Source organism: Dasypus novemcinctus, chromosome X, assembly GCF_030445035.2.
Source record: "Dasypus novemcinctus isolate mDasNov1 chromosome X, mDasNov1.1.hap2, whole genome shotgun sequence".
Taxonomy (NCBI): domain Eukaryota; kingdom Metazoa; phylum Chordata; class Mammalia; order Cingulata; family Dasypodidae; genus Dasypus; species Dasypus novemcinctus.
Genome location: NC_080704.1, coordinates 57,083,005 through 57,108,573, shown reverse-complemented (window position 1 = coordinate 57,108,573; position 25,569 = coordinate 57,083,005). Strand labels below are relative to the sequence as shown.

The window sequence follows — 25,569 nt, the reverse complement described above, 5'->3', positions numbered from 1 at the left end:
GATGGCCCTTCAATCTCGAAAGGAAGATGTCGGAATCTGAAGGTGGGAAAGGTGAGAGCAGCTTCCCATCCCCTGTAGATCCTTGGAGCAAACCTGAGCTCTGCTCCACCCTCAGTCCCTCTGCCCCACCTCCCACCCTCTGGGACCACAGCCCTAGGGAGCCCATGGGGGCACGGAATCACATCACCCTGTTCCCAACCCAGCCAGCCCCAAACACAGCCCCAACTCCACCTGAGCCCTCTCGCTCAACCTGGCCTAGCCCCTCGCCCCCATGGCCTCCCTGCCTAACCCACAGTTCTAATTCCCAGCTGAAACCCAAGCCCAATCCTGGCCCTGACTTATCTTAGCACCCACCCCAACTCCAACTCCAAAGCCAGCCCCAAACTTAACTCTAACACAAACTTAAATTAACCCTACCCAACCCCAGGGCAATGGCCTATTAGAGCTAAAACCCCAACCTAGATACAGACCTTAGCACGGGCTCTAAAGTCACCTAACCTTGACCCCAACTCCCAGAAGTCAATACTGATTTTTCCAGAAAGAATACAAGACCCATTTTTAAGACCAAAATTAGAGAGTGAGAGCACATACTCAGTGGTGGTAAGTCGTGAGGGCTCTGGAGTCAGACTGCCTGCCTCCCAATTCAGTCACCTCATCAAGTCACTTAATCTCGCTTTTTGTCTTAATTTGCCCATCTGCAAAATGGGAATAATACTATGTGCCAGGCATTCTTCTGAGTGCTTTAATTTATTTAGTCCTCACAACAAGTCATATGAGGTAGATCCTCTTATTATCATCCTCATTATACAGATTAGGAAACAAGCACAGAGAAGTTACCTAATTTGCTCAAGGCTACAAAGTGGTAGAGTCAGGATTTGAACTCACACAGCTTGTTGCCTCCAAAACTGGGGATCTTAACAAGGCCAACCTACTGCCTCCTGGAGGCTGAAGCAAGGCCACAGGAGTTGGGGGTGGCTTTAGCTGAAAACCCCAAGGTCAAACTCAAAATCCCCCTCAAAACTCAACTTTGCCCCTGACCTTGATTCAAATTCTAATCCCAACTCAGTTCAAATTCCCAATGATCCTAACCATCATCAAACCTCATGCCCACTCCACCCCACCTCTTTTTAAACTCAGCCCCACCTCAACCCCAAATCTACCCCTCCAATTTAACGCTAAGCTTGACTCCAACTGTAAACTTAAGCCCAACCCATGCTAATTTAAACTCAACTCCCAACACTCATACCAAACCCTACTTCACTTGGAGACTTAATCTCACCTTCGCTCCCATATAAACTCTCACTCTATCCCCCATCTTAATCCTAACACCAATTCTGACCCCCAACCCCTAACCCAGGTTTTCCCAACTCTCCCTAATTTTACATGCTCTTCTCTCCTTCCCTCAGACAGAGGGATGGGTTCAGGTAGGAAGCAGCCATGAGTGCCCCCAATACCTTGTCCCTCCATGACTTGGTTTCTCCATACAGAAACCAACCCAGAGCCCTGTCCAGCCAATGGGCCAGGCCCTGATCCTGAATGGGGACTGTGCCCTGAGCCCCCGGCTGTGGGGGATGAAATCTGCGGGGCATCGGACCTGGGTACCCTGAGGCGAAGGACCCAACACAGCAAGCACAAGATGGTGGCAGTGACTAGTGCACAGCGGTCACCCCGGGCACTCTTTTGCCTCACACTGACCAACCCCCTACGGCGGTCCTGCATCAGCATCGTGGAGTGGAAGCATCCTGGAAGGTCAAGGGCAGGTCTTGGGGGGGGGGGTGAGGGTCAACAGGGTACCAAGAGCTGAGGATCAGGTCAGGGCAGGAATGGAGGATGGCAGAAGGTCAAGAATGAGGTTAGAAGAGGAGTTAAAAGAGGCGAAGGTCACTAGGGGGTCAAGGGTAATTGCAAGAGTTGGGTCACTAGGGGATCAAGAGTCTTGGACTGAGCCATTGTGAGAGTTGGGAATGGCTCATGGCTTCCAGTACCTTACTCAGGGCAGGGGCTGAGAATGTCAGAGCTGGTCGCCTTGGAGTCAAGGTCAGCATTTGGGGAGAGGTCGGTGGGGAAGTCCGAAGCCATTCAGCCTGGGTCCTTGACCGTGTCCACTTGAGGCCCTTCGACATCCTCATCCTATTGACCATCTTTGCCAACTGCGTGGCCCTGGGGGTCTACATTCCCTTCCCTGAGGATGACTCCAACACTGCCAACCACAACCTGGTAAGGTTCCCCTGCCGCTCTGCCCCCAATGCGACATTCCTCAGTAGAGCCGCTTTTCAGACCTCCCTGACGCGGCTAACCTCCCCAGCCTCACCCCACTCCGGATCCTCCAGGTCTTGGCCACTCACCGCTCACCGTCCAACCCCGCCCCCCCTCCCCCAAATAACACCCCCATTTCCCTCCCTGCCCTCTCCAGGAGCAGGTGGAGTATGTATTCCTGGTTATTTTCACTGTGGAGACGTTGCTCAAGATTGTGGCCTACGGGCTGGTGCTCCACCCCAGCGCCTACATCCGCAATGGCTGGAACCTACTTGACTTCATCATCGTGGTGGTCGGGTGCGCATCTGCGGGGGCAACCCATCCCAGGGCGCCTTCCCATCCCCAGGCTCAGGGAGGCCGCTGCCTCTAATGGCCCCCATTGGACCGCCAGAATCAGGAAGATTCACATCTTTTTTTTTTTTTTGTCTTTATTTGCTTTTTAATGTTACATTCAAAAAATATGAGGTCCCCATATACTCCCCACCCCCTCCCGCACCCCTCCCCCCATAACAACAACCTCCTCCATCATCATGAGACCTTCAAGATTCACAGCTTGAAAACGATTTGCCTTTCCAGTTACAGGGAATGGAGCATTGCTAGGGAGAAGGGGGGGTTGGGAAGGAGAGTCGCAAGGCCTGAGCCCCCACCCCCACTGCCACCCATCCCACCATTCCCCCCCCCCCCCACCTCCCGGTCCCGGTCCCGTGCTTCTTGCCTTTCAGGCTGTTTAGCGTGCTGCTGGAGCAGGGCCCCGGACGGCCCGGGGACGCCCCACATACCGGGGGGAAACCGGGCGGCTTTGACGTGAAAGCACTGCGGGCGTTTCGGGTGCTGCGGCCACTGAGGCTGGTGTCCGGGGTCCCGAGTGAGTGGCTTGCCCCTCGGGGGTGGGGCTGGGTGGGGGTGGAGCTGAGCTGACACCGCCCCTACTCCGCCCACCCCACCCCATCCCGTAGGCTTGCACATTGTGCTCAATTCCATCATGAAGGCGCTGGTGCCGCTGCTGCACATCGCGCTGCTGGTACTCTTCGTCATCATCATTTATGCCATCATCGGCCTCGAACTGTTCCTTGGACGCATGCACAAGACCTGCTACTTCCTGAGCTCCAGTAAGCCAGCCCGCCTGGCCAGGACAGACCATGCCCCCTCCGCCCCCAGGTTCCTAGGCCCCACCTGTTCTCCAGGAACTCCACCCCAATTCACAAGACTTTGGCCCCAGACTCAGGCTCCACCCACAGATATCAAGCCCCGCCTCCAGAGTCAAGACTCCGCCCTCAGGTCCAGACTATACCTCACCCACACCGGCTGATAGCTCCGCCTCTAGCACAAGACTCCACCCACGGGCCAAGGTTCCGCCCCCTCTGTAAGAGCTCGCCCTCCACGCCTGGCGCCCTATACCCAGGGCCTTCAGACTTACCTGGGTCCAGGCCTTACCCCCCCCTACTCTCTGGCCCCATCCTCTTTTCAAAAGACTCCCCCAAATTCACAGGACTCCGCTTCCAGACTCATGTTTCACCGTCCTTTACAAGACTCCACCCAAGATTCACAGGCCCAGCTCCCAGATCCAAAGGGGTGGCACCTAGAGCTTCCCATTGGTTCAGGAATCCTGGCCTGGCAGAGTTTCAGGTTCCCCTGGAGGGAGGGCTAGGGGCTGCCCCTGACTTAAAACCTAGGACCCAGGTGGGCAGGGCTCCGGGGCGGCCGCGGCTGGGAGTGGGCGTGGCTCGGGGCCCCTAAGGCCCGTCTCTCCGCAGACGTGGAAGCCGAGGAGGACCCAGCGCCCTGTGCGTCAGCGGGCTCCGGCCGTGTGTGTACACTGAACCAGACCGAGTGCCGCGGGCGCTGGGCAGGGCCCAACGGAGGCATCACCAACTTCGACAACTTCTTCTTCGCCATGCTGACGGTCTTCCAGTGTGTCACCATGGAAGGCTGGACCGACGTGCTCTACTGGGTGAGATGGAAGGTGGGACACATGGGCGAGGAGTATCGAGCCGCCGCGGGAGTGTCTGCCTCCCCTGAGAGACACATGCCCCTTCTTCCCCAGATGCAGGATGCTATGGGATATGAGCTACCCTGGGTGTACTTCGTCAGCCTCGTCATTTTTGGGTCCTTCTTCGTCCTCAATCTTGTGCTGGGCGTCCTGAGTGGGTGAGGGGCCCAGACCTAACACCCTCCCCCCATGCGTGCGCGCGCACACACACATATAGCCCCTACTGCTTTTTTGTGCCTGGCAAACTCTTAGGCATACTTCAAAACCCACCTGAAATACTCCTTTGATCATTCAACCAATATTTATTGAGCATCAACTGTGTGACGCACTGTCTTAGGAAAGGAACGAGAAACAGAAAGTCCTGCCTTTGTAGAGAGTCAGTTCTAATAGGGAGAGACAATAGCAACGTATACAATAAGTATATATATATACACATACATATACATAGTGTTATAGGAATACATGCCATTGAAAGGGAAAAAAAGATAAAAGAAATAGGTAGCAAATCTCGCAATTATAAATAGGGAGGTCAGGGCAAGCCTCATTAAGAAGATGGTATTTGAATAACAATGTGAAGGGGTTGTTTGAGCCATGTAGGTATCCCAGGGAAGAACAGTCCAGCCAAAGGGAACAGCCAGTGCAAAGGCTCTGGGCCTGGAATGTGCCTGGGATAGTCAGAGAACAGCGAAGAGGCCAGTGTTGCTGGAGTGGCAAAGGCAAGGCGGCTGGGGTCGTTCCCCCACCTAGCCCTCTGTCCTGCCCCCTCAGGGAGTTCTCCAAGGAGAGGGAGAAGGCAAAAGCACGAGGGGACTTCCAGAAGCTGCGGGAAAAGCAGCAGTTGGAAGAGGACCTGCGGGGCTACCTGGACTGGATCATGCAGGCTGAGGAGCTGGACATCGGGGACCCATCAGCAGGCAGCAACTCCGGTTCTGTGGCCAAAGAGGACTGTTTGTTGTAGGCCGCCCCAATCTAGCCTATTCCCTGGTCCACACATGGCTCAGATATGGACTGCCCTCCTGAGACTCAGCTCTAACCTGTAACGCTCTAGGCCCAGCCCCCAGTTATGGCCCAGGACAGAGCCCAGACCCAGCCTCAGATGCATCACCAGAACCAAGACTCCAAATAATCACCCCCACCCCTAGACATGGCCCTAACCCTGCCCCCAGGCTGAAGTTCCCTGACCGTCTCTTCTGTCCCTGCAGGGTCACCGCTGGCCAAGCTGACCCATAGGAGGCGTGGACGTCTGCCCTGGTTCAGTCACTCCACCCACTCCACCCACTCCACCAGCAGCCATGGTGGGGGTCAGGCCTGGGCCAGGTGGGCGGGGGAGGGGTTGGCAGAGGAGAAGCCAAGGGCAGAACCCTGGGATCTTCGGGTCCTGACCTCTATCCCCGCCCCTGCCCACAGCAAGCCTCCCAGCCAGTGACACCGGTTCGATGACGGAGACCCCCGGGGAGGAGGAGGAGGAAGAGGAAGGGTCTCTGGCCAGCTGTACCCGCTGCCTGTGAGGGTCCCCAGCCCTTGATGTCTGACCCCAGCCCAGAACCCAGCCCAGACCCTGACCCAGTCCTTACTTCAGCCTCAAACCTTGACCTGAGCCCCTCACCTCTGGCCCCAGTCACTGACTCCCCATCAGCCCCTCATGACCCCCATCTCGCATCCCACTCTTTTCCAGAAAGAAGATTATGAAAACAAGAGTCTGGTGAGTCGGGAAAGCTGTGTGACTCCTTGACCCCATGACCTCCAAGCTCCCCACAGCTGCCAGTCCCCTCTACCTGAATCCCCTAGGACGGGCTGAGGTAGGTGGTCTCAGCTGACAGGCTGAGACCCCCCCACCCAGCCGTCGCCTCCGCCGAGCCAACCGGGGCCTGCGGGCTCGCTGTCGGCGGGCTGTGAAGTCCAACGCCTGCTACTGGGCCGTGCTGCTACTCGTCTTCCTCAACACGCTGACCATCGCCTCCGAGCACCACGGGCAGCCCGTGTGGCTCACCCAGACTCAGGGTGAGACCCCCAGCCTGCCAGCCCACCACCCGACGCCCAATACTCTCCTCACATCCGTGCCCTCTAGGGGCCCTCCAAACCCCAGACACTGCCTTCCCGCCCAGATATATGCAGAAAGCCTTCTCCTGCCCCGTCCCTCTTAGGTAGCACATGTTGTGTGCATCAAGCTTGGTTCTCAGCTCTGTTTATCATACCCCAACCTTATGTGGATGGAGTACTAAGGCACAGAGTACTGAGAACCAAGGCACGGAAGGGGGAAGCGGTTGTGGCGCAACTGATAGAGCATCCGCCTACCACATGGGAGGCCCAGGGTTCGATACCCACGGCCTCCTGACCCATGTGGTGAGCAGGCCCACACGCAGTGCTGATGCGCACAAGGAGTGCCCTGCCACAGGGGTGTCCCCACACCTCAAAAAAAAAAAAAAAAAGGCATGGAAGGGCTGACTAATCTCAGCTGGTGAGTGGCAGAGCCAGAATTCGAACCCAGGCAGCCTGGCTCCAGAGTCCAGGCACTTAACACCACACTGTCTATACTAATTAACCCACCTACAGTCTCCCCATCTACAAAATGGGGATATTAATGGTATCCACATCATGGGATGGTTGGGAGGATTAAATGAGTTAATGTGGTAAGTGCTTAGAACATTGCCTGGCCCATAATAAGGTACTTCAGAAGCCTTGGCTTTTATTGTTATTGATTGTAACCTCAACCCCAACCTGAATACTGAGCACTTCTAACCCCAACCCTCAAACCCACCCCAGTCCCCACTAAACCCCAGATCCTCACTCCACCCTTGAATTGGAGTCCTCCTAGACTCAAAGAGGGCCCCCCATCCCAACTCTACCCTAGCTCCAGGCCCCACAAAACCTCACCCCCTGTGACCCCAATCCCTAATCCTAACCCTACCCCATCCTGAGCCTGGTCTAATAACAACTTCCCCAGATCATCCCATGGCCCTCCATTCCCGTGTCACCATAGAGACTGGCCAGCCCAGTCACCCCTACCCCTCTCTCCAACAGAATATGCCAACAGAGTATTGCTCTGTCTCTTCACGGTGGAGATGCTTCTCAAGCTGTATGGTCTGGGCCCCTCCGCCTATGTCTCCTCCTTCTTTAACCGCTTTGACTGCTTTGTGGTTTGCGGGGGCATCCTGGAGACTACCCTGGTGGAGGTGGGGCGCCATGCAGCCCCTGGGCATCTCGGTGCTCCGATGTGTGCGCCTCCTCAGAATCTTTAAGGTCACCAGGTATGTGTGTGGGGATGGAGGACCAGGGCCTCAAACACAGTCCCAACTGTCCCTACCTGAGCTCCAATGATAACTTCATCTGCATCACCATCCACTTAGCAAACATGCATGGAGTGTTGACTGTGTGCCAGGCACCCCTCCAGGCCCAAGGGAAATGCTAAGAATCAAAGTAGACACAAGTGCCTGCCTTTGTGAAGATTACAGTCCTTTGGGGGGAGAGTTGTCTACTCCATTTCTAACCCTTTCAACCTCAATCCCAGCTGTAACATTATCCCTAGTCCTGTCTCCCAAGTCAACTTCATTCCCATCCCCAACCAAAACCCCATCCCCAGCCCGACCCGTAACACCATCTACAACCCCAACTTCCAACCACAATATTATTCACAAGTCCATTTACAACCCCAACACCCAACCCCAAGTCAAAACCCATATTCAACCTCATCTATAACTCCCAACTATAGCCCCATCTCCATTCCCATTGCTAACCACCAACTATGACTCCATCCTCAATCCCCAACCCCAACTCCACATGCCTAACCCCTAACCATCACCTGTCTCCAATCACAACCCTATTCTTTACCTTTAACCCCATATCCAATCCCAACCAACAACAACAGCCCTTTACCCAATGCATCCTCAATCCTATCTCCAATGCTGCTACCAACCACAACCCCACTCTCATCCCCAGCTTTATCCCAACTTTCAACCACAACCTTATCCCCAACTCTTTCTCCAACATTAAATATTCCCAACCCCTAACCTAAGCTTAATCTAAGCCCAACCACAGTTCCAGGCCAACCTGAAACACAGTTCTAGCTTCACCAACTTCCAACAAAACTCCTATCCTAACTTATCTCCCCTTACACCCTATGCCCAGTCCTAACCCCAAACTCGACTTTCCTATCACTTCTTACTCTAAGTTCACCTCAACTCCAAAATCACTTCCAAATACGACACAAAGCCCCATTTTAACACAGCCCCCCCCCCCCAATGCATCCCATGCTAACAGCCCCTGGCCATGGCTGAGGACATGTCATCAACCCTGACACTTTCCATTTCTGCTGCAGGCACTGGGCATCTCTGAGCAACCTGGTGGCATCCCTGCTCAATTCAATGAAATCCATTGCATCACTGCTGCTTCTCCTCTTCCTCTTTATCATCATCTTCTCCCTGCTTGGCATGCAGCTGTTTGGGGGCAAGTTCAACTTTGACCAGACCCACGCCAAGCGAAGCACCTTTGACACCTTCCCCCAAGCCCTCCTCACCGTCTTTCAGGTGGAGCCTAGAGACCCTGGGATGGGTGGGTTGGGGGAATCCCTGGGATGGGAGAAATTCCAGAACCTTCAAGGTGATCTCCCACCTCCAGATCCTGACAGGTGAAGACTGGAACATGGTCATGTATGATGGTATCATGGCCTACGGTGGCCCCTTCTTCCCAGGGATGCTGGTCTGCATCTATTTCATCATCCTCTTCATCTGCGGCAACTGTATCCTCCAGAGCCTTGAGGGGCTAGATAGTGGTGGGGTGGGAGTGGGTAGGGGGGATCTGGGGGCCCACAGGCAGGCTTCCTCACCATCCTTTGCAGCCTGAGCTCCCTCCAGACATCCTGCTGAATGTGTTTCTTGCCATTGCTGTGGACAATCTGGCCAGTGCAGATGCAGGCACTGACAAGGGCAGGTGAGGTCTGGCTCCACCCGCAAGGCAGAGGTCCCCTAGGATCCCCAACCTGGAACCCCTACACTACCAGAAATACCTCGAGCCACCCTGATAATCCCCACCTCCAGATACAACCAGTCATTCATCCTGCATTGGAGATGAACTTATTGAGCACCTCCTTTGTGCCAGGCCCTATTTTAGAATGCTGAGGAGATGGTAGGGATCAAGGCAGATCTAAAGAATAAGGATATTCACTTCTGTAACCACCTTAAGTGCAGTTATCAAGTTCAAGAAATTTAACACTGATATGAAGTTTACGGTCTATATTGTAATTTTCTCATATGGCCCTATAATGTCTTTTTGGGCCTTTTCTTCCTCATTATTAGAACCAGTCCAAGCTCATGTGTTACATTTAATTGCCTTTGTCTCTTTAGTTCCTTTTTGTGTGTGTGATAACATATATACAACTTAAACTTTCCTATCTATACCACTCCCAAGTCCCTGCTTTCCATTCTTTTGGGTATATACCTTTTCTAGTGGAATTGCCAGGTCACGTGGTAGTTCTATGTTTACCTTTTTGAGGACCTGCCAAACTTTTCCACAGAGGCTGCACCATTTTGCATTCCCAAGAATGTACTAAGGTTCCTATTTCTCCAATCTCACCAACACTTATTTTCCATCTTTAAATAATAGCCATGTTAGTGTGTATGAGATAGTATCTCATGGTGGGTTTTTTTTTTATATATTACAGAAGTTGTGAGTTTACAAAACAATCATGCATAACATAGGCTTCCTATTCATCACCCCCACCACCAAACCTTGCATTGTTGTGGAACATTCATTACAAACGATGGAAGAACATCATCAAATATTACTGCTAGGGGAAAGGATGTGGCTTAAGCAATTGGGCACCCACCTCCCACATGGGAGGTCCTGGGTTTGGTTCCCAGTGCCTCCTAAAGATGAGCAGATGAGGAAGCCATATCGGGGTAGGGAGGGACATGGCAGAATAAAAAATTTAAAATTTTAAAAAAATATTACAGCTAGCTATAGTCTCATTGTGGTTTTGATTTGCATTTACCTAATGGCTAATGATATTGAGCATCTTTCACGTGCTTATCAGTCATTTGTAGATCTTCTTTGGAGAAACATCTGTTCAAGTCCTTTACCTATTTTTTAATCGGGTTGTCTTTTTGTTGTTGAGTTGTTCTTTATAAATTCTATATATTAAACCCTTATCAGATATATGGTTTCCAAATAGTGTCTCCAATGCTGTAGGCTGTCTTTTCACTTTCTTGACAATGTCTTTTGATGCACAAAAGGTTTTAATTTTGATAAAGTCCAATTAACCTATGTTTCCTTGTTTCTTTTGCTTTTGTAAAGTCTAAGAATCTGTTGCCTAACACAAGATCCTAAAGATATTTTCCCATGTTTTCTTCTAAGAGTTTTATAGTTTCAGCTCATATTCAGGAGGAGGTGATATTTGAACAGAGACCTGAGTGAAGTCAGGGCGTAGCCATGCAAATATCTGGGGGACAGAGTGTTCCAGGCAAAAGAACAGCACGTGTCAAGGCCCTGAGGTGATAATGTTCTTAGCACATTCAACAAACACCAACTAGACCAGTGAGGCTGAAGGAGAGTAAGCAAGGAAGAGAGTGGTAGAAGGGCTCAAAGTGGGGGGGAGGGGTGACTAGGGAGGCCAGGTGAAGAGTCTTGTGGGCCACAGTGAAGAATTTGGTTTCTGCTCTGGGTGAGGGGGAAGCCACAGGAGGGCTGTGAGCAGAGGAGGGTCAGAACCTGACAGGAGGTAACAGGATCCTTCTGGCTCCTCTGAGAACAGACTGGGGGAGGGGGGGCGAGGACAGACGCAAGGAGGTTCAATGGGGCCCAAGTGACCCTCTCAGCCTTGCCCATCTGCTGCAGTCCCCTGCAATCAGCACCCCTCCATCTTCTCACACAGGGAGAAGAGCTCTGAGGAGAACCTCCCACAGGAGAATGGGGTGTTGGTGAGTTAGAAGCCTGGGTACTGTCCACACCTCCCACTGCCGCCTATACCTGTCTGTGCTTGTCTCCAGCCCCCGTCTTCTGCCCATCCATCCCCCCATTATTACATCTCTTCCATCTCTCCCTTGCATCCCTCCCCTGGTGTCTCCCCCACCATTGAGGACCCCCATTTCTCTGCCCTCAGGTGCCTGGTGGGGAGAACGAGGAAGAGGAGAGGACAAGGAATGAAGATGCAGGCAAGTGGACAGAGCCAAGCAGAGATGTGGGACCTTGGGGACAGGACCCAGGCAGAGCTCCTGACCCCAGAAACCCTCCTCTCTGGGGCACAGCCTTTTCCAAGATCATTCTGAAAATAACGGGCTTGGTGCGTGTCCAGCAAATTTGGGGACGTTGAGGTGAAAGTAGTTTGTTTTGCTGCAGAGCTTCTCAGAGCCTCTATCATGAAATGAGGCGCGCGTGACTGTGAGGATGGCGAGGTTCACGGAACACACATTTGCTGATCTCCTGCTGTGTACCAGGCCATGTCCTCAGTACTGGTGACACAGCAGGGAACAAAATCAATGAAAATCCCTGCCCTGAGGAGCTGACATTCTAGTGGGGAGTCGGGGGAGACATTACTGAGTAGCAAGCACTGTTATAGGTGCTTTCCATAGTGTTTCAGTGAATTCGTACCTTCATCTTGGGGCCAGGCATGGAGGAAGAGGAAGAAGAAGAAGAGGAGGAGGAGGAGGAAGGGGTTGCAGGGCATGTGGAACTCCTGCAGGAAGTTGTACCCAAGGAGAAGGTGGTACCCATTCCTGAGGGCAGCGCCTTCTTCTGCCTTAGCCAGACCAACCCGTGAGTGCTAGGGGGTGGGCCGGGGCCAGGGCAAGAGGGGGCTGGGGCAGATGGGGGGACACGGTGCAGCCAAGGCAGAGGTCTCCCCAGCCCTCACGGGCCACAGAGGGGCAGCAGGATGTGTGGCCTGTTGGAACAGGGCCAACGCTGTATCCCTCAGGCTCTCATCAACTGAGGCACCCTGGGTCCTAGTTGCCACCCATTGCCCTCCCTACTCCTCTCCCCAGGCTGAGGAAGGCCTGCCACGTCCTCATCCACCATCATGTCTTCACCAACCTCATCCTGCTGTTCATCATCCTCAGCAGTGTGTCACTGGCTGCTGAGGACCCCATCCGAGCCCACTCCTTCCGCAACCATGTGAGCCTATGACTGGGGGCTGAGGGGAACCCTGCTTGAGGAGGGGAGGTCCTACTGGGTGCAGGCCTGGGCCAGGGTGGAGCCGGGGAGAAGATCTCTAGTTGGGCAGAGAGAGGGGAGCGATAATGGCAGCTACTGGCCGTGCTGCCCTTTACTGGGTGTGCACCACACTGGAGGAAGTGCCAAGGAGGTGGGGTTGGTGTTTGACTTGAGGAGGAAGCTCCGCTGGGGAGAGGTGAAGCAGGCCAGGACGCCCATGCAGCTGAGGAGGGGCGAAGGAGCCCAAATGTGAGCCCTCTTCTTTGGGCTGATAGAGAAGCCCTTGATGGGGAGAGGGAGGGGGAAAAGGGAGGGAGGGAAGAAGGGAGGGACAGCCAAACTTGCATAGAGTGGGGCATGCACACTTAAGATCCCCCTCGGCTCTGACTCAGTGGCTCCCCCTCTTTCCTACTCCCCAGATTCTGGGGTACTTTGACTATGCCTTCACGTCCATTTTCACTGTGGAGATTCTACTAAAGGTGATAAAGGGGCCCCAAGGCCCCAATCATGTCCCCATTTGGCCCCAACCCACTGCACACCCACCTCATGGTGCCAGCTTGCCTCTGATCCTGCTTCCTACCCAGTCCCCACAGCCCCCAACTCCAGTCCCTCTTCCTTCTTCCTTCCACCCTCCCCCAGGTCTGGGGTCTAACCTAATGGTCTCCTGCCCCCAGATGACAGTGTTTGGGGCCTTCCTGCACCGTGGCTCCTTCTGCCGGAGCTGGTTCAATCTGTTGGATCTGCTGGTGGTCAGTGTATCCCTCATCTCCTTCGGCATCCAGTGAGTGCCTCCCCCCCACTCCATCCCATTCTTCCCGGAGCTGGAGGCCAGGCCCAAGCTGGGCCTGAGGACTGGCCCCTCTCCAGCTCCAGTGCCATCTCTGTAGTGAAGATCCTGCGAGTCCTCCGCGTCCTGCGGCCCCTCCGAGCCATCAACAGGGCCAAGGGACTCAAGGTAACCCCCACCCCACCCAAACCCCCGGGGCCCAGGCCCTGCTTGCCTCCTGGGGCCAGGATCACTGACTGAACTGACCATTTGGACTGATGCACAACCAAGCAACCTGGACCCAACAGGGACCCAACCGCACATCCCTGACTCCTGGCCGTGACCCACGTTCCTTACAAGTGACCATATATATGTTCCCTACCGGTGACCATAACATCCCCAGCCCAAGTCCCCGAGTCCCATCCCTGACCAGAGTGCCCACCCCATGGGCGCCGTGGCTGCTGGTCTCCATCAGCCCTCTGCGCGGGTGCCCACAGCACGTGGTGCAGTGCGTGTTCGTGGCCATCCGGACCATTGGCAACATCATGATTGTCACCACGCTCCTGCAATTCATGTTTGCCTGCCTCGGCGTGCAGCTCTTCAAGGTGCGAGTGGGGAGGGAACGTGGGAGGGAGTCCCAGGCGTGGCTCAAGAGTGGGGGGTGAAGGGTGAACCCGCTTGACCAATGTCCTCCCTACAGGGGAAATTCTACAGTTGCACTGATGAGGCCAAACACACGCCCCAAGAATGCAAGTGAGTGCCTGGGACCCTGTCCTCCATGGAGCCCAGGGCCCCTCCCTAAAACCACAAAAGCCCCAAGATCTCACCAAGGACCCTGAGACCCCTAGAACTCTCCCCAAGAACTGCAGACACCCCTAGATTTCATCAAGGCCCCAAAGACTCCCAGAACTCCCCAAGGCCCACAGATATACCCGCAGAAGTCTTCCAAGAACCGCAGAGGCCATCAGATCTCAACAAGGTCCCAGAGATACCCCTAGAACTCCAAGAATCTCAGATGCCCCCCATCTCATTCCCTAGGCCCTTAGGTCCCCCCTCAAATCTTCCCCCAAACCCTCTCCACATTCCCCACTGTGACCTACCTTCCACTCCAGACCCCCTAACAATTCATAACAACCCTCACCCCTCACCTCTGAGAGTCCAGGGCTTCCTTCCATCTTGAGCCTCTTGAAGAGGGAAGTGGTGAAGAGCACAAGGTTTGAAGTAAGCATTCCTGGTTCAAATCCCAGAGCCGCCACTTAGGATGGTGCATTTCTTAACCTTGCTGTGTCCCATTTTTCCTCAACTGCAAAGTGGGGATAAAAAGAGTGTCCCCTCACAGGGCTGAGAGGAGTACAGCCTTAGCACAGTGCTTGGAATTTAGTTAGTGCTAAGAAATGTTTGGCTGTTATTAGTATAACTTTTCCCTGAGTGGCAATGACGATGATGCTAACACATATGTTGCCAACTAAGTACCAGACACAATTTTCATTTGTTGACTTATTTCATCTTTGCCACAAGCCATGAAATGGGTACTCTTTTAGATGGGGAAAACTGAAGCCCCAGGTTGCCCAGCCAGTAAATGGAGGGGCAGGATTTGAACTTAGGCCATCTAGCTCTACCACTATGCCCAGCTGCTGCCATGCTGGAGACCCCAGTCCCTTTTCCACAGCTCCCTACCCCTTTTCCCCCACCCAGCCTGTCTGCAACATCCACAGGGGCTTCTTCCTGGTCTACCCTGATGGAGATGTGTCACGGCCCCTGGTCCGGGAGCGGCTCTGGGTCAACAGCGATTTCAACTTTGATAATGTCCTCTCAGCCATGATGGCCCTGTTCACCGTCTCCACCTTCGAAGGCTGGCCTGCGTGAGGGGCAGGACCCCAGGGCCTCCAAAGGATGGGCAGGGGATAGGGCAGGGGTCTGTGGTGGACTAGGTTGGGATGTCCCTCCTGGGAATGGCTAAGAGCATCTCTTAGGGATGTAATGGTCTCTTGAGATTGGACAGGGGTTTCCAGGGACTGGTGGGCATATAAGACTGGGTGGGTGTCCCCTAGGAGCTAGCTGAGGGGGCTCTAAGGGCTTGGGTGGGTGGTCTCCAGGAACTGAGTGGAGATCTCTGAGGGGGAAGTCTAGACAGGACTGGGTGGGATTTCAGGGGATTAGGTGGAAGTCTGGGGGAACTGGGTGGGTGGGGTTTCTGAGGAAATGAGGGGTTTCCACAGGGCTATGCAGGCCATTGGGGTACCAGTTGGCGGTCTCTGGAGCAGATGGAGCAGGGGATTCAAATTGATAGGGCCAGGATTTAGAGATCTTTAGGGGCTTGCAGGGATTCTGGGGGAGTTGCATAGGTTTCTCTAGGTGACTGGAAAGGGGAGTTGGGGGATCTGTGGGAACTGAGGGGATATGGGGTCTTTGAGGACCTGGTAGGGGTCTCATGGTTTATGTATAGGGAGCCCAGGTCGTTAGATCATGGGAATTTAGGAGTCTTTGGGGCGCCAGGAAGGAGAGATGGGGTGTCTGATGAATGGTCTGAGAGTGGGTCTGAAGAGGCTGGGATACTCTCTCACCTCCCCCCACCTGTCTCCTAACGATTCCCACAGGCTGCTCTACAAGGCCATCGATGCACATGCAGAGGACGAGGGCCCCATCTATAATTACCACATGGAGATCTCTGTGTTCTTCATTGTCTACATCATCATCATCGCATTCTTCATGATGAACATCTTTGTGGGCTTCGTCATTATTACCTTCCGTGCCCAAGGCGAGCAAGAGTACCAGAACTGTGAGCTAGACAAGAACCAGGTAACCCCTGACCCCCCTATGGTCACCATTCCCCATCCCTCTGCCTCGGGACCCGCCACTCACCCATTCCTTGCACCTGTATGCAGCGCCAATGCATGGAATATGCCCTCAAGGCCCAGCCACTCCGTCGCTACATCCCCAAGAACCCACATCAGTATCGTGTGTGGGCCACCGTGAACTCTGCTGCCTTCGAATACCTCATGTTCCTGCTCATCCTGCTCAACACCGTTGCCCTAGCCATGCAGGTTCAACCTCCCCATCCCATCCCCACCAGATACCTGGACCTGTTTACCCCTCACAATCCCTTGGGAACAATTAGGACTGCTTGAAGCTGCAAGTAATAAAACCCCCAACTGACAGCAGCTTATGTGATAGACATTTGCCACATTGCTTCAACTCTAAGGCCAATAATTGGAATTTGCATCCTGATTGCAGAGATGTTAGATTGTGGGGGGAAAAAATGTGGGCAATGACAATGTAAGTTGCCATTGATTGTAAAATGTATCCCAATTTCAGAGATTCTAAATGTGAAAAGATGTACATTCTGGAGTCAATGAAATATGAGTTACTTCACATAAATGTAGAGGTAGACTGTTTGCTCATTGCTCATCAAAGACCCAGACTATCCTGGTCTTTCTGCACTACCATTCTTAGTGAGTTGGCTTTCATTCTCCTGATTGCTTCATGGTCACAAGATGGCTGCCACAGCTCCAGGCATCAAGACCACACTCAAGACAGGAAAAAAGGAGGGTTGCACCAAGGGGCTCTCCTTTCTCATTTGAGCCTTCTATTGGAAAGCAAAAATATTTTTCACAGAAGCCACTCAACCAGCAGCAAACTTATGTCTCATTAGCCAGACCTGGCCTGGTCTAGCTGCAATGAAATCTTGGAAATCAAGAACTGGGCTTTCCAACATCCATAATGGGTAGCAGATAGTGTGTGTGGGGGGGGGGGGTTTGACCAAACCACAATGATGCCACATCCCCAGGCTCACCTCCAGGCCGGGGAAGATTGGTTAATGGGGGTGGGGGTTGTCTCTGCCTCAGGCCCTGCCCCCACACCTGATTTTCTTCCTCAGCATTATGAACAGACTGCTCCCTTCAACTATGCCATGGACATCCTCAACATGGTCTTCACTGGCCTCTTCACCGTTGAGATGGTGCTCAAAATCATCGCCTTCAAACCCAAGGTGCCCCCCAGCCCTAGACTCACCCTCAGTAGGTGGATTTCTTGGGGGGTGAACTCACTGCAGAGCTCTCAGGGGCAGCCGCGAGGGAGTCATGAGACTAGGGAGTGACAGGGATCCAGGTGCAGGCCTAGTGTGTGTTCCAAGAGGGTCCCTGCCTCCCCAGTGCCCTCTACCACCACTGTACCTCCCTCCTAGCTTGCTAGCTCAGATAAGACAGCGTCCTGCTTTCCTCCTACCTACAGCATTACTTTGCTGATGCCTGGAACACATTTGATGCTCTTATTGTGGTGGGCAGCGTGGTGGACATTGCCGTCACTGAAGTCAATGTGAGGACTGGCCTCTCCAGTAACCCATTGTCCCATCTCTACCCTCAGGGTTCTCTTTCATGGGGGGGGAGGGGAGGGGGGTGGCTCCCACTGACATACACCTCACTCTTGACACTGCTCCTCCTTCTAGTTCCATCTCTTCTAAGTCCCTGTTGCTATGCACCTTAACTCTCCTCTACCATCTCCATCATTCCATTTTGCAACCCACCTCCCACTGGTTCCATCATTTCCTGAAATGCCTCTCCTGTTGTTTCTCTCCTCCATGGCCTCTACATCCCTCTCCATTGGCTCCATTATCTTCACCGACTCCTGCTTCGGCTCCATCATCTCTTCTGACTCCTACGTTGGCTCCATTTCCTCTACTGACTCCATCATCTCCCACACTGGGTCCTTCACGCCTCTCTCATCACCACTGACTGCATGGTTGGCCCATCATCTCCTTCACTGGATACTACATGGTTCTATCACCCCGACTGACAACACCACTGGTTCCATTATCTCTCTTCCATCAACTCTTTTACCCTCTCCTCCTCCTATCCACCCCCATCACCAACTTTTTCCACAATCGTCTTGATCCACTACCACATAAATACTTTCCTCATAATCCCTGGCATAATGACCTTACCATCTCCATCGCTCCCTATATCTGCCCCATCATTTCTCACCTTGTCCATTTGGACCTGTGTACCCATTGCTTCCTCTATCACCTGTCTTGGATATCTCTCTCTCCAGAATGGTGGCCATCTTGGCGAGGTAGCCCCCACTCACATTAGGGACTCTGCCTCTTTTCCCACATACTCACCCACCCTCCCTCCCTCCCTCCCTAAGAGTCCTTAAAAATGTTCCCTGACCACCCTGGGTCCCGAGTTTTGAGAGGTTTGGGGACTGGGAGGGCTAAGGCATGAGACAGAGAGATGGCGAGAGCAAATGTGGACTGAGCATACCCACCACACTCCAAACCCCAGAGCTCTGAGGACAGTTCCCGCATTTCTATCACCTTCTTTCGCCTCTTCCGTGTCATGAGACTGGTCAAGCTTCTCAGTAAGGGTGAGGGGATCCGCACGTTGCTCTGGACATTCATCAAGTCCTTTCAGGTAAATTTCCATTCCATCCCTTTGACCACCACCTTGCCCCCACCTCACATTCCTCATTCAGCCCCTTAACCACTCTGAGAACTACATCTCCCAGCATGCCATACCTATCTCCAATTCACCATTCCCATTTGGCTCTTTTCTGGGTTCTGAATTCTCAACATGCCTCTGACCTCACTAACCCTATTCTGTTTAATGTCCATGGGTAGATTACATGCCCCAATTTGGGAGACACTGGTAGTCCTGGGCATGTTGGGGAGAGACCAATCTCCCAGAAGGCCCAGGCTCTGGGGAAGCAGTGCGTTCTTGGGTTTATACTTCCTGGATCTGAGCATCTATCCTCCCACCCCACCCCTACAGGCCTTGCCCTATGTGGCTCTTCTCATCGCAATGATATTCTTCATCTACGCAGTAATTGGCATGCAGGCGAGTGGGGACCCTGGGGAACATCCCTCAGGCACCCCTCTGCTGTGGGAGGGGGTAGGAATAGCCCTAAAGTAGTGGTGGTGGGTGGAAAGACAGACAAGCTGGATGACCCTGGCTCAGACAACTCATCCTTGAAATGGGATCAGCAGTGCCTGTTTGTCAGTGTTGCAGGGAGCCTGTAGGAATTAGGAGGTGTGAAGTGGGTGGGAACGTGTGGAAGCATGAGTTCATCTCTCTGACAGCCCCTGTGTGCCCACAGATGTTTGGCAAGGTGGCTCTTCAGGATGGCACGCAGATCAACCGAAACAACAACTTCCAGACCTTTCCACAGGCTGTACTACTTCTGTTCAGGTGACATCCATCCCCTTCCCTGCCACCTTGGTCCCCAACATCCCCCCGGGTGCCCACACACCCTATCTGGACCCCAGAATGCCTGAGCTATGGAAATAGCTCAGCAGCATGGGGCTAGGATTGCTTGAGACCTTTTCTAGCTGTGATCTGAGGAGTCTTTGAGGATATTCTTAGCCCCAGTCCTCCCTTATCTGTCTGTAAGATACAGTCCCTTCTTAGGTCTCAATGCCCTATTAATACATTAACACCGCCACATCAGCTGACTTATACTGAAATGCTCAGATGTGCCAGATGTAGCCCCTGGGGAGGAGCGTATCATCTTCTTGCTCCCCTAGTCCCCACAAGCCTGTTTGCCATGACTCCAGAACCTCCCCTCCAGGATGCCACCCCTGTGTGACCCTCAGGTGTGCCACGGGTGAGGCATGGCAGGAGATAATGCTCGCCAGCCTTCCTGGGAGTCGGTGTGACCCTGAATCTGACTTTGGCCCTGGTGAGGAGTTTACCTGTGGGAGCAATTTTGCCATCGCCTATTTTATCAGCTTCTTCATGCTCTGTGCCTTCCTGGTGAGGACCATTTCTCCACAACTACCACTACCACCATTGCCACGGGGGCTGGCTCCGAGGGCCCCAGGGGATGTCCAAACGAGTCAGGGAGCCCAGATCTTCAGAGTGTGTGGAAGGGCTGGCCTGATGACAAGGTCAACCCAAGGACTTGAACCCAGTAACCACATAAGCTTAACCCAGTCTCCTGCCAACTTCCCAAGACCCTGCTCCTAACCTCCATTGTTTGCTGGCCCACAGATCATAAATCTCTTTGTGGCTGTGATCATGGACAACTTTGATTATCTGACCAGAGATTGGTCCATTCTGGGCCCCCATCACCTTGATGAATTCAAGAGGATCTGGTCTGAATATGATCCTGCAGCCAAGTATGCCCTCTTACCTGACCTGGGATCCCAGGGTGGGGGAATGCACTGCCCCCCAAGACCCCCAGCTTCAGAACCTCTGACCTATGCTCCACATTAACCCAATCAATAGATGGCCCCAGATTTCCACTGTACCTGTATTCTGCCCTTCCCAACTGCCCTCTGGTTCTTCTCTGGCAGAATCTGGGGTGGGGGAGTAGGGGAAGTAGAGACAAGCTGATCAAGCTTTGAAAAAGGACTGGGGATGGTTATCGCCAATCCAGGGGTGGCTCCTCACTCCCTCCCCACCTACTCCAGGGGCCACATCAAGCATCTGGATGTGGTGGCCCTGCTGAGACGCATCCAGCCCCCACTGGGATTTGGAAAGCTGTGCCCACACCGTGTGGCCTGCAAGGTGTGCCTGCCCATCCCCTGGGCCACAAAGAGGGCTGTCCACCACATGGCAGGGGTGGGCAGGCACCCTGCCTTGGGTGGGGAGGGGGTGTTTGGTAGCATCCACAAAGGTTTCTGCCTCTGGGGCACTCATGCCTACATACCCAGCATTTGTCCAGAATGGATTCCATGTCCCTGGCATGTGCAGAGACTTGTGGCAATGAACATGCCCCTCAACTCAGATGGGACAGTGACATTCAACGCTACACTTTTTGCCCTGGTTCGGACATCCCTGAAGATCAAGACAGAAGGTGAGAGGTGGTGGGGTGGGAGTGAGGGTTCCTGGGAATGGTGTGGGGAGCCCGAACTCTGAACCTCAAAACAGGTGACTTGGACCTCACCAAGCCTGCTTTCCCACATGTCCAATGGGGACGGTGTGTGACTGAGGTAGAAGCTTGTGAAGCCCCCCTCCAACTGGGAGGGGGCAGCTGGGAAGGGTTCTTCCTATTGCTTCTGCCTCATGTACTTCTCCCCACCCTGAACCCCAACGCAGGGAACCTGGAACAAGCCAACCAGGAACTGCGAATTGTCATTAAAAAAATATGGAAGCAGATGAAGCAGAAGCTGCTAGATGAAGTCATCCCTCCTCCGGACGGTGAGATAGCCCCCTTGCTGCCAATTCCTCAGCCTGCCCGGGAATGTCAAATGATTGCTTACCTCAACAAAACCAGCACACTGGACATGAGACAGGGGCGGGGGGTGTAGTCCACGCTGGTGGGTAGGGGACCCTTGTGTAACCTTACCTCTCCTCTCCTTGTTGTCCCCAGAGGAGGAGGTCACCGTGGGCAAATTCTACGCCACATTTCTGATCCAGGACTATTTCCGCAAATTCCGGCGGAGGAAAGAAAAGGGGCTACTAGGGACTGAGGCTCCCCCAAGCACCTCCTCGGTCCTTCAGGTCTTCCCAGACAGGGCCTGATGTGGGTTGGGGGATGTGGAGGCACGGTGATTAGAGCGGACCTCCCTCTTTATCTTATGCAACCCTTGTCACAGATGAGGAAACTGAGGCCCCAGGATCTACAGAGGGTCAGGAGTGGCCTAGGGACTCCTTCCCTCACCCTCCACTCCTGAAGGAATTTAGACCCTGAGCAACCCTGCTTCCCTATCTTGCCATCCCCACAGGCTGGTCTGAGGAGTTTACAGGACTTGGGGCCTGAGATCCGGCAGGCCCTCACCCATGACACAGATGAGAAGGAAGAGGTACAGGAGGGAGAGGATGAGGAAGGGAAGGACCCAGAAATGTACAAAGTACAGGCAAGTTCTCAATTCCCCCAGGAACTCTTGGCTATAAAATACATACCCCCTTCAACCCCTTCAGTGACTTGACACCACCCTTGGGGAAGAATCCCCCCCAAGAAGCCCCCTCTGCAAGAGAAAAATAACCCTTTGGTGCCTATCATCTGCTGTTGGAGGACAAGACCCAGATTCTACCATGGGGAGCTCGTGGACCAGTGGGGGGTAGGGTGAGGACACCATATGGCCAAGTGAGTTAGATATAACAAGGATATGACACTCAGTCCCGTTGACTCTCCACAGGCCCCAGTGAACTCTCAGCCCCCATCTCACCAGAGTTCCATGATTTCCGAGTCTCTGGCCATCGGGGACAGACTCCCAGACTCGCTCTCCCTTGGACCCAGTGATGACGATGGAGGGGTTTCTAACTCCAGGCAGTCCAGTGTGCCCCAGGCTGGCTCTCTCACCCACCGGTATTGTCAAGGGCCCAGGGAAGTTTGTGGGGGTAAGGTAGGGACTAGATACAAAATAGGAGGTACTTTAGGGGGCCATAGGAGAGCCTAGAAGGCCTTAGAGGGGGAATTCGGAAAGGATGGAGGGGATCAGTTGGGAATAGAGGGGAATAAGAGATTCATATGAGCAAGGCAGCGTAGCTTAATGCAAAAAAGCACATGATGCGGAACTAAAAGGATTTAAGTTCAAATCCCGGCTCTACCATTTGCTAAGTGACCTTGGCTTTGGTTTCTATGACCATCAGTTTCCTTGCCTGTCAAAGGGGGCTGCTAAACTTAACCTTTTTACCTCACAGTGATAATTAAGGCGAGATGAGGTGATGCAGGTCAAGTGCCTAGCTTTTATAGCCTTCTCCTCTTCCCTGCCCTCTCCATCCCCAGTTCTTGGGCTGGCAAACTGTCTCTTCAACAGGCTGGCTTGAGTTGTTTCAAAACTTTGGGTTCTTCTGAGACAAAACATCTATTAAACGAAAGTAAAAAATCCAGTGTTTTTATAAGGGGTGGGGCATGGGACAAGACGGACCCAGGGGCCCAGGGCCAAATATTGGGTGGGGGAGAATCCGGTTTACCTAATGTGCCTCTTTCTCCAGGACCTCAGGGGGTCTCACTTTTACCATCCCAGAAGGACGAAATTCTCAGCCCGAGGAAACCAGAGGGCAGAACAAGCAGGATGAGGAAGAGGACGTCCCCAACCCATCCTCTGGCCAAGACACGTAGCATGAGTCCATAAGCCACGTGGTGGGAGGGCAGGACTGATGGCCCCATCTCCCATGGCCAGCCTGAGTTCACCCCCATGCCCCCTTCCACACAGGCTCACCTACATAGATGAGCAAGCTCGGACGCCCCCACAGCTGGCCCTTCTGCCACCTCACGGACCCCAGAGATACGTGGCCAGGCACCATGCCCCGCGCCGCCGTCTGCTGCCCCCCACGCCTGCAGGTGGAGCAAGGCTGGGTCCTAGGAGCACCCCAAGGGCCCACAGGGCAGGTAGCTGGGAAGGCACTGATGTCTCTTTGCCTCCCGGGGCCTCACCTATACCCACCCACCCCCAGGTCGGAAGCCCTCCTTTACCATCCAGTGTCTGAGACGCCAGGGAAGCTGTGAGGATTTACCAATCCCCGGCATCTATCATCGTGGGCGAAACTCAGGGCCCAGCCAGGTGCAGGTGAGGTGGGGGGGGGGGTGAGCTGGGATCTCAAGGTGTGGGGGCAGCCACATGTCAGGCCTTTCATAAGAACTGGACATGTGTGAATCCTCGTCCTCCTTCACTACAGCTGTGAACTGGGTACTATTATGACTCCCAGTTTACAGATGAGGAAACTGAGGCTCAGAGAGGCTTACCCACATGGCAGAGCTGAGGGATTTGAACCCAGGCCTTCCATGCACTTCTACAAACTCAGATCTAATTTACACCCATTCTGTTTGATTCCAGTCATGGGGTCGGGGGGGTAGGCACCGGGATGAGTGCTAGACCCTCGCACTGCCACCCATCAGTTGCTGCCCTCTGGCATTTATTTTGGCCCAGGGTTCCTGGGCAACTCCGCCTCAGCGGGGTCGGCTCCTATACGCCCCACTGTTTTTGGTGCAAGAGGGTGCAGTGGAGGAGAGGTACCTTGGTCAATCTGGTGGTCCACTACGTGCTGTCACCTGTCTGCACATGCCTGGAACCCACTCAGACCCCCACCATGGCAAAAGGGGCAGCGCTGACAGCCTGGTAGAGGCGGTGAGTCCAGAGGGGACGTGAGCCAGACGGATGGGGGAGGACGGGAGGGGGTGGGAGCTTGGGGAGGAGGGAAAAGGATTCCCCTGTTCTCTGCTGGGCTCTGTGACCTCTGCTCAGCCTGACGTGTGCACCTCTGTCCCCACTAACGTTCCTGCCTACCCTGACTGGTGCCCCCTTTTATCCACACTGACCCCTCCGTGCACACTGCTTCGACACCACGCTGTCCCCTCTGTCAATACTGATCCCATCTGTGCTCTCAGGTGCTCATCTCCGAGGGGCTGGGCCTCTTTGCCCGAGACCCGCGCTTCGTGGCCCTGGCCAAGCAGGAGATTGCAGATGCGTGCCGCCTGACGCTGGACGAGATGGACAGCGCTGCCAGTGACCTGCTGGCACAAGGGGCCAGCTCGCTCTGCAGCGACGAGGAGTCCATCCTCTCCCGACTTGATGAGGAGGACCTGGGAGACGAGATGGCCTGTGTCCATGCCCTCTGAATGCTCACGGCCCCTCCCCCACAGCTCAATAAACCTCCTGCCCTCCTCTCCCCAAAGGGAGATAGGCTTGGACCACCCGTTTTTAGTGCCTTGGCCCTGGGAGCTCGGGGCTGTGCAGGGGCTCCCATCCATCCATCCATCCCCTGTTCCAACCCTGAGCCACTGCCCACACACAGGGTATTTCCAGAAACCAGGACAGCCAGGCCTGATTATTCAGCGTCAGGGAATGAGGGAGGAGGAGGGGGAAGAGACAGAGGCCAAAAAAAGCTGGAGACAGAGCGGAGGTGGTGGTGGCAGTGGGGACCGGACAGAGTTGGAGGAAAGGGGAGAAAGAGGATGTGGAGGAGGCTTGGAGGAGGCAGGGAATCAGAGACTCCACAGCGGTCAGTCAGGTCAGACTGGGAAAGGACAGATGAATGGGAAGGAAAGGCTAGGGAAACCCAGAAGAGAGTCCTGCCAGCGGAAAGGCCTGGAGGTTGAATTTGACCTGCGTGTGCTGTGTTCTTGGGCAGAGGAGTCCTCTGGCAGGCACCAGAAATTTCAGGGAGGCTGAATTCGGATCACTCTGTCTCCCAACTCCCCTGTTCTTCCTGAGAAAGAGAAGAAAACCTAAATCCACTGATAGAAGCAAAGGCCTGGGAGCCCATCACCAGGGTTTTGTACTCAGGGCCCACCTGGCTTTCCTGAGACCACCTAAGAGTAGCCACTCTCCTCCCATGCAGATCCCAGATTTCTACTTCTCGACCTACCTTTAGTCACTGTCCAACCTTTGAAAGTCTCATTCAGTGAAGATTTATCAGGCTTTTACTGTATGCCAGGCACTGTTCTGGGATTCCCTTGGAACTGAACCGGCTTAGAGATGTGACAGGATTTGTCAAGAGGGATAGTCTGCTCCACACCAAAAGAATTGGAGTGG

At 53.9% G+C, this 25,569-nt stretch overlaps 1 protein-coding gene and 1 long non-coding RNA gene across 2 annotated transcripts; one reads left to right on the top strand and one right to left on the bottom strand.

Moving 5' to 3' along the window:
• Positions 1-26: 26 nt before the first annotated feature.
• On the top strand, positions 27-24,661 carry CACNA1F (calcium voltage-gated channel subunit alpha1 F). The gene is given in 50 exon segments (XM_058292084.1): positions 27-51; positions 1,488-1,737; positions 2,112-2,217; positions 2,414-2,553; positions 2,979-3,121; positions 3,213-3,365; positions 4,011-4,207; positions 4,301-4,404; positions 5,015-5,193; positions 5,449-5,541; positions 5,654-5,750; positions 5,922-5,948; positions 6,087-6,247; positions 7,268-7,422; positions 7,424-7,494; positions 8,562-8,769; positions 8,861-8,981; positions 9,097-9,172; positions 11,112-11,157; positions 11,340-11,400; positions 11,842-11,992; positions 12,220-12,349; positions 12,808-12,867; positions 13,063-13,169; positions 13,256-13,343; positions 13,652-13,759; positions 13,855-13,907; positions 14,870-15,016; positions 15,752-15,953; positions 16,040-16,198; positions 17,032-17,142; positions 17,385-17,468; positions 18,201-18,221; positions 18,434-18,562; positions 18,920-18,985; positions 19,245-19,336; positions 19,741-19,900; positions 20,138-20,265; positions 20,560-20,656; positions 20,843-20,945; positions 21,188-21,289; positions 21,462-21,592; positions 21,817-21,942; positions 22,231-22,400; positions 22,460-22,462; positions 23,030-23,161; positions 23,251-23,378; positions 23,492-23,604; positions 23,965-24,162; positions 24,423-24,661. Coding segments are annotated over 50 exon segments (5,943 nt in total). The 3' UTR covers positions 24,654-24,661.
• On the bottom strand, positions 22,767-24,613 carry LOC131277282 (uncharacterized). Its single transcript, XR_009184461.2, has 2 exons — positions 24,354-24,613; positions 22,767-22,899 (listed from the first exon to the last, which is right to left on the bottom strand). It is a non-coding gene; the product is annotated as an uncharacterized lncRNA (long non-coding RNA).
• Positions 24,662-25,569: the final 908 nt, after the last annotated feature.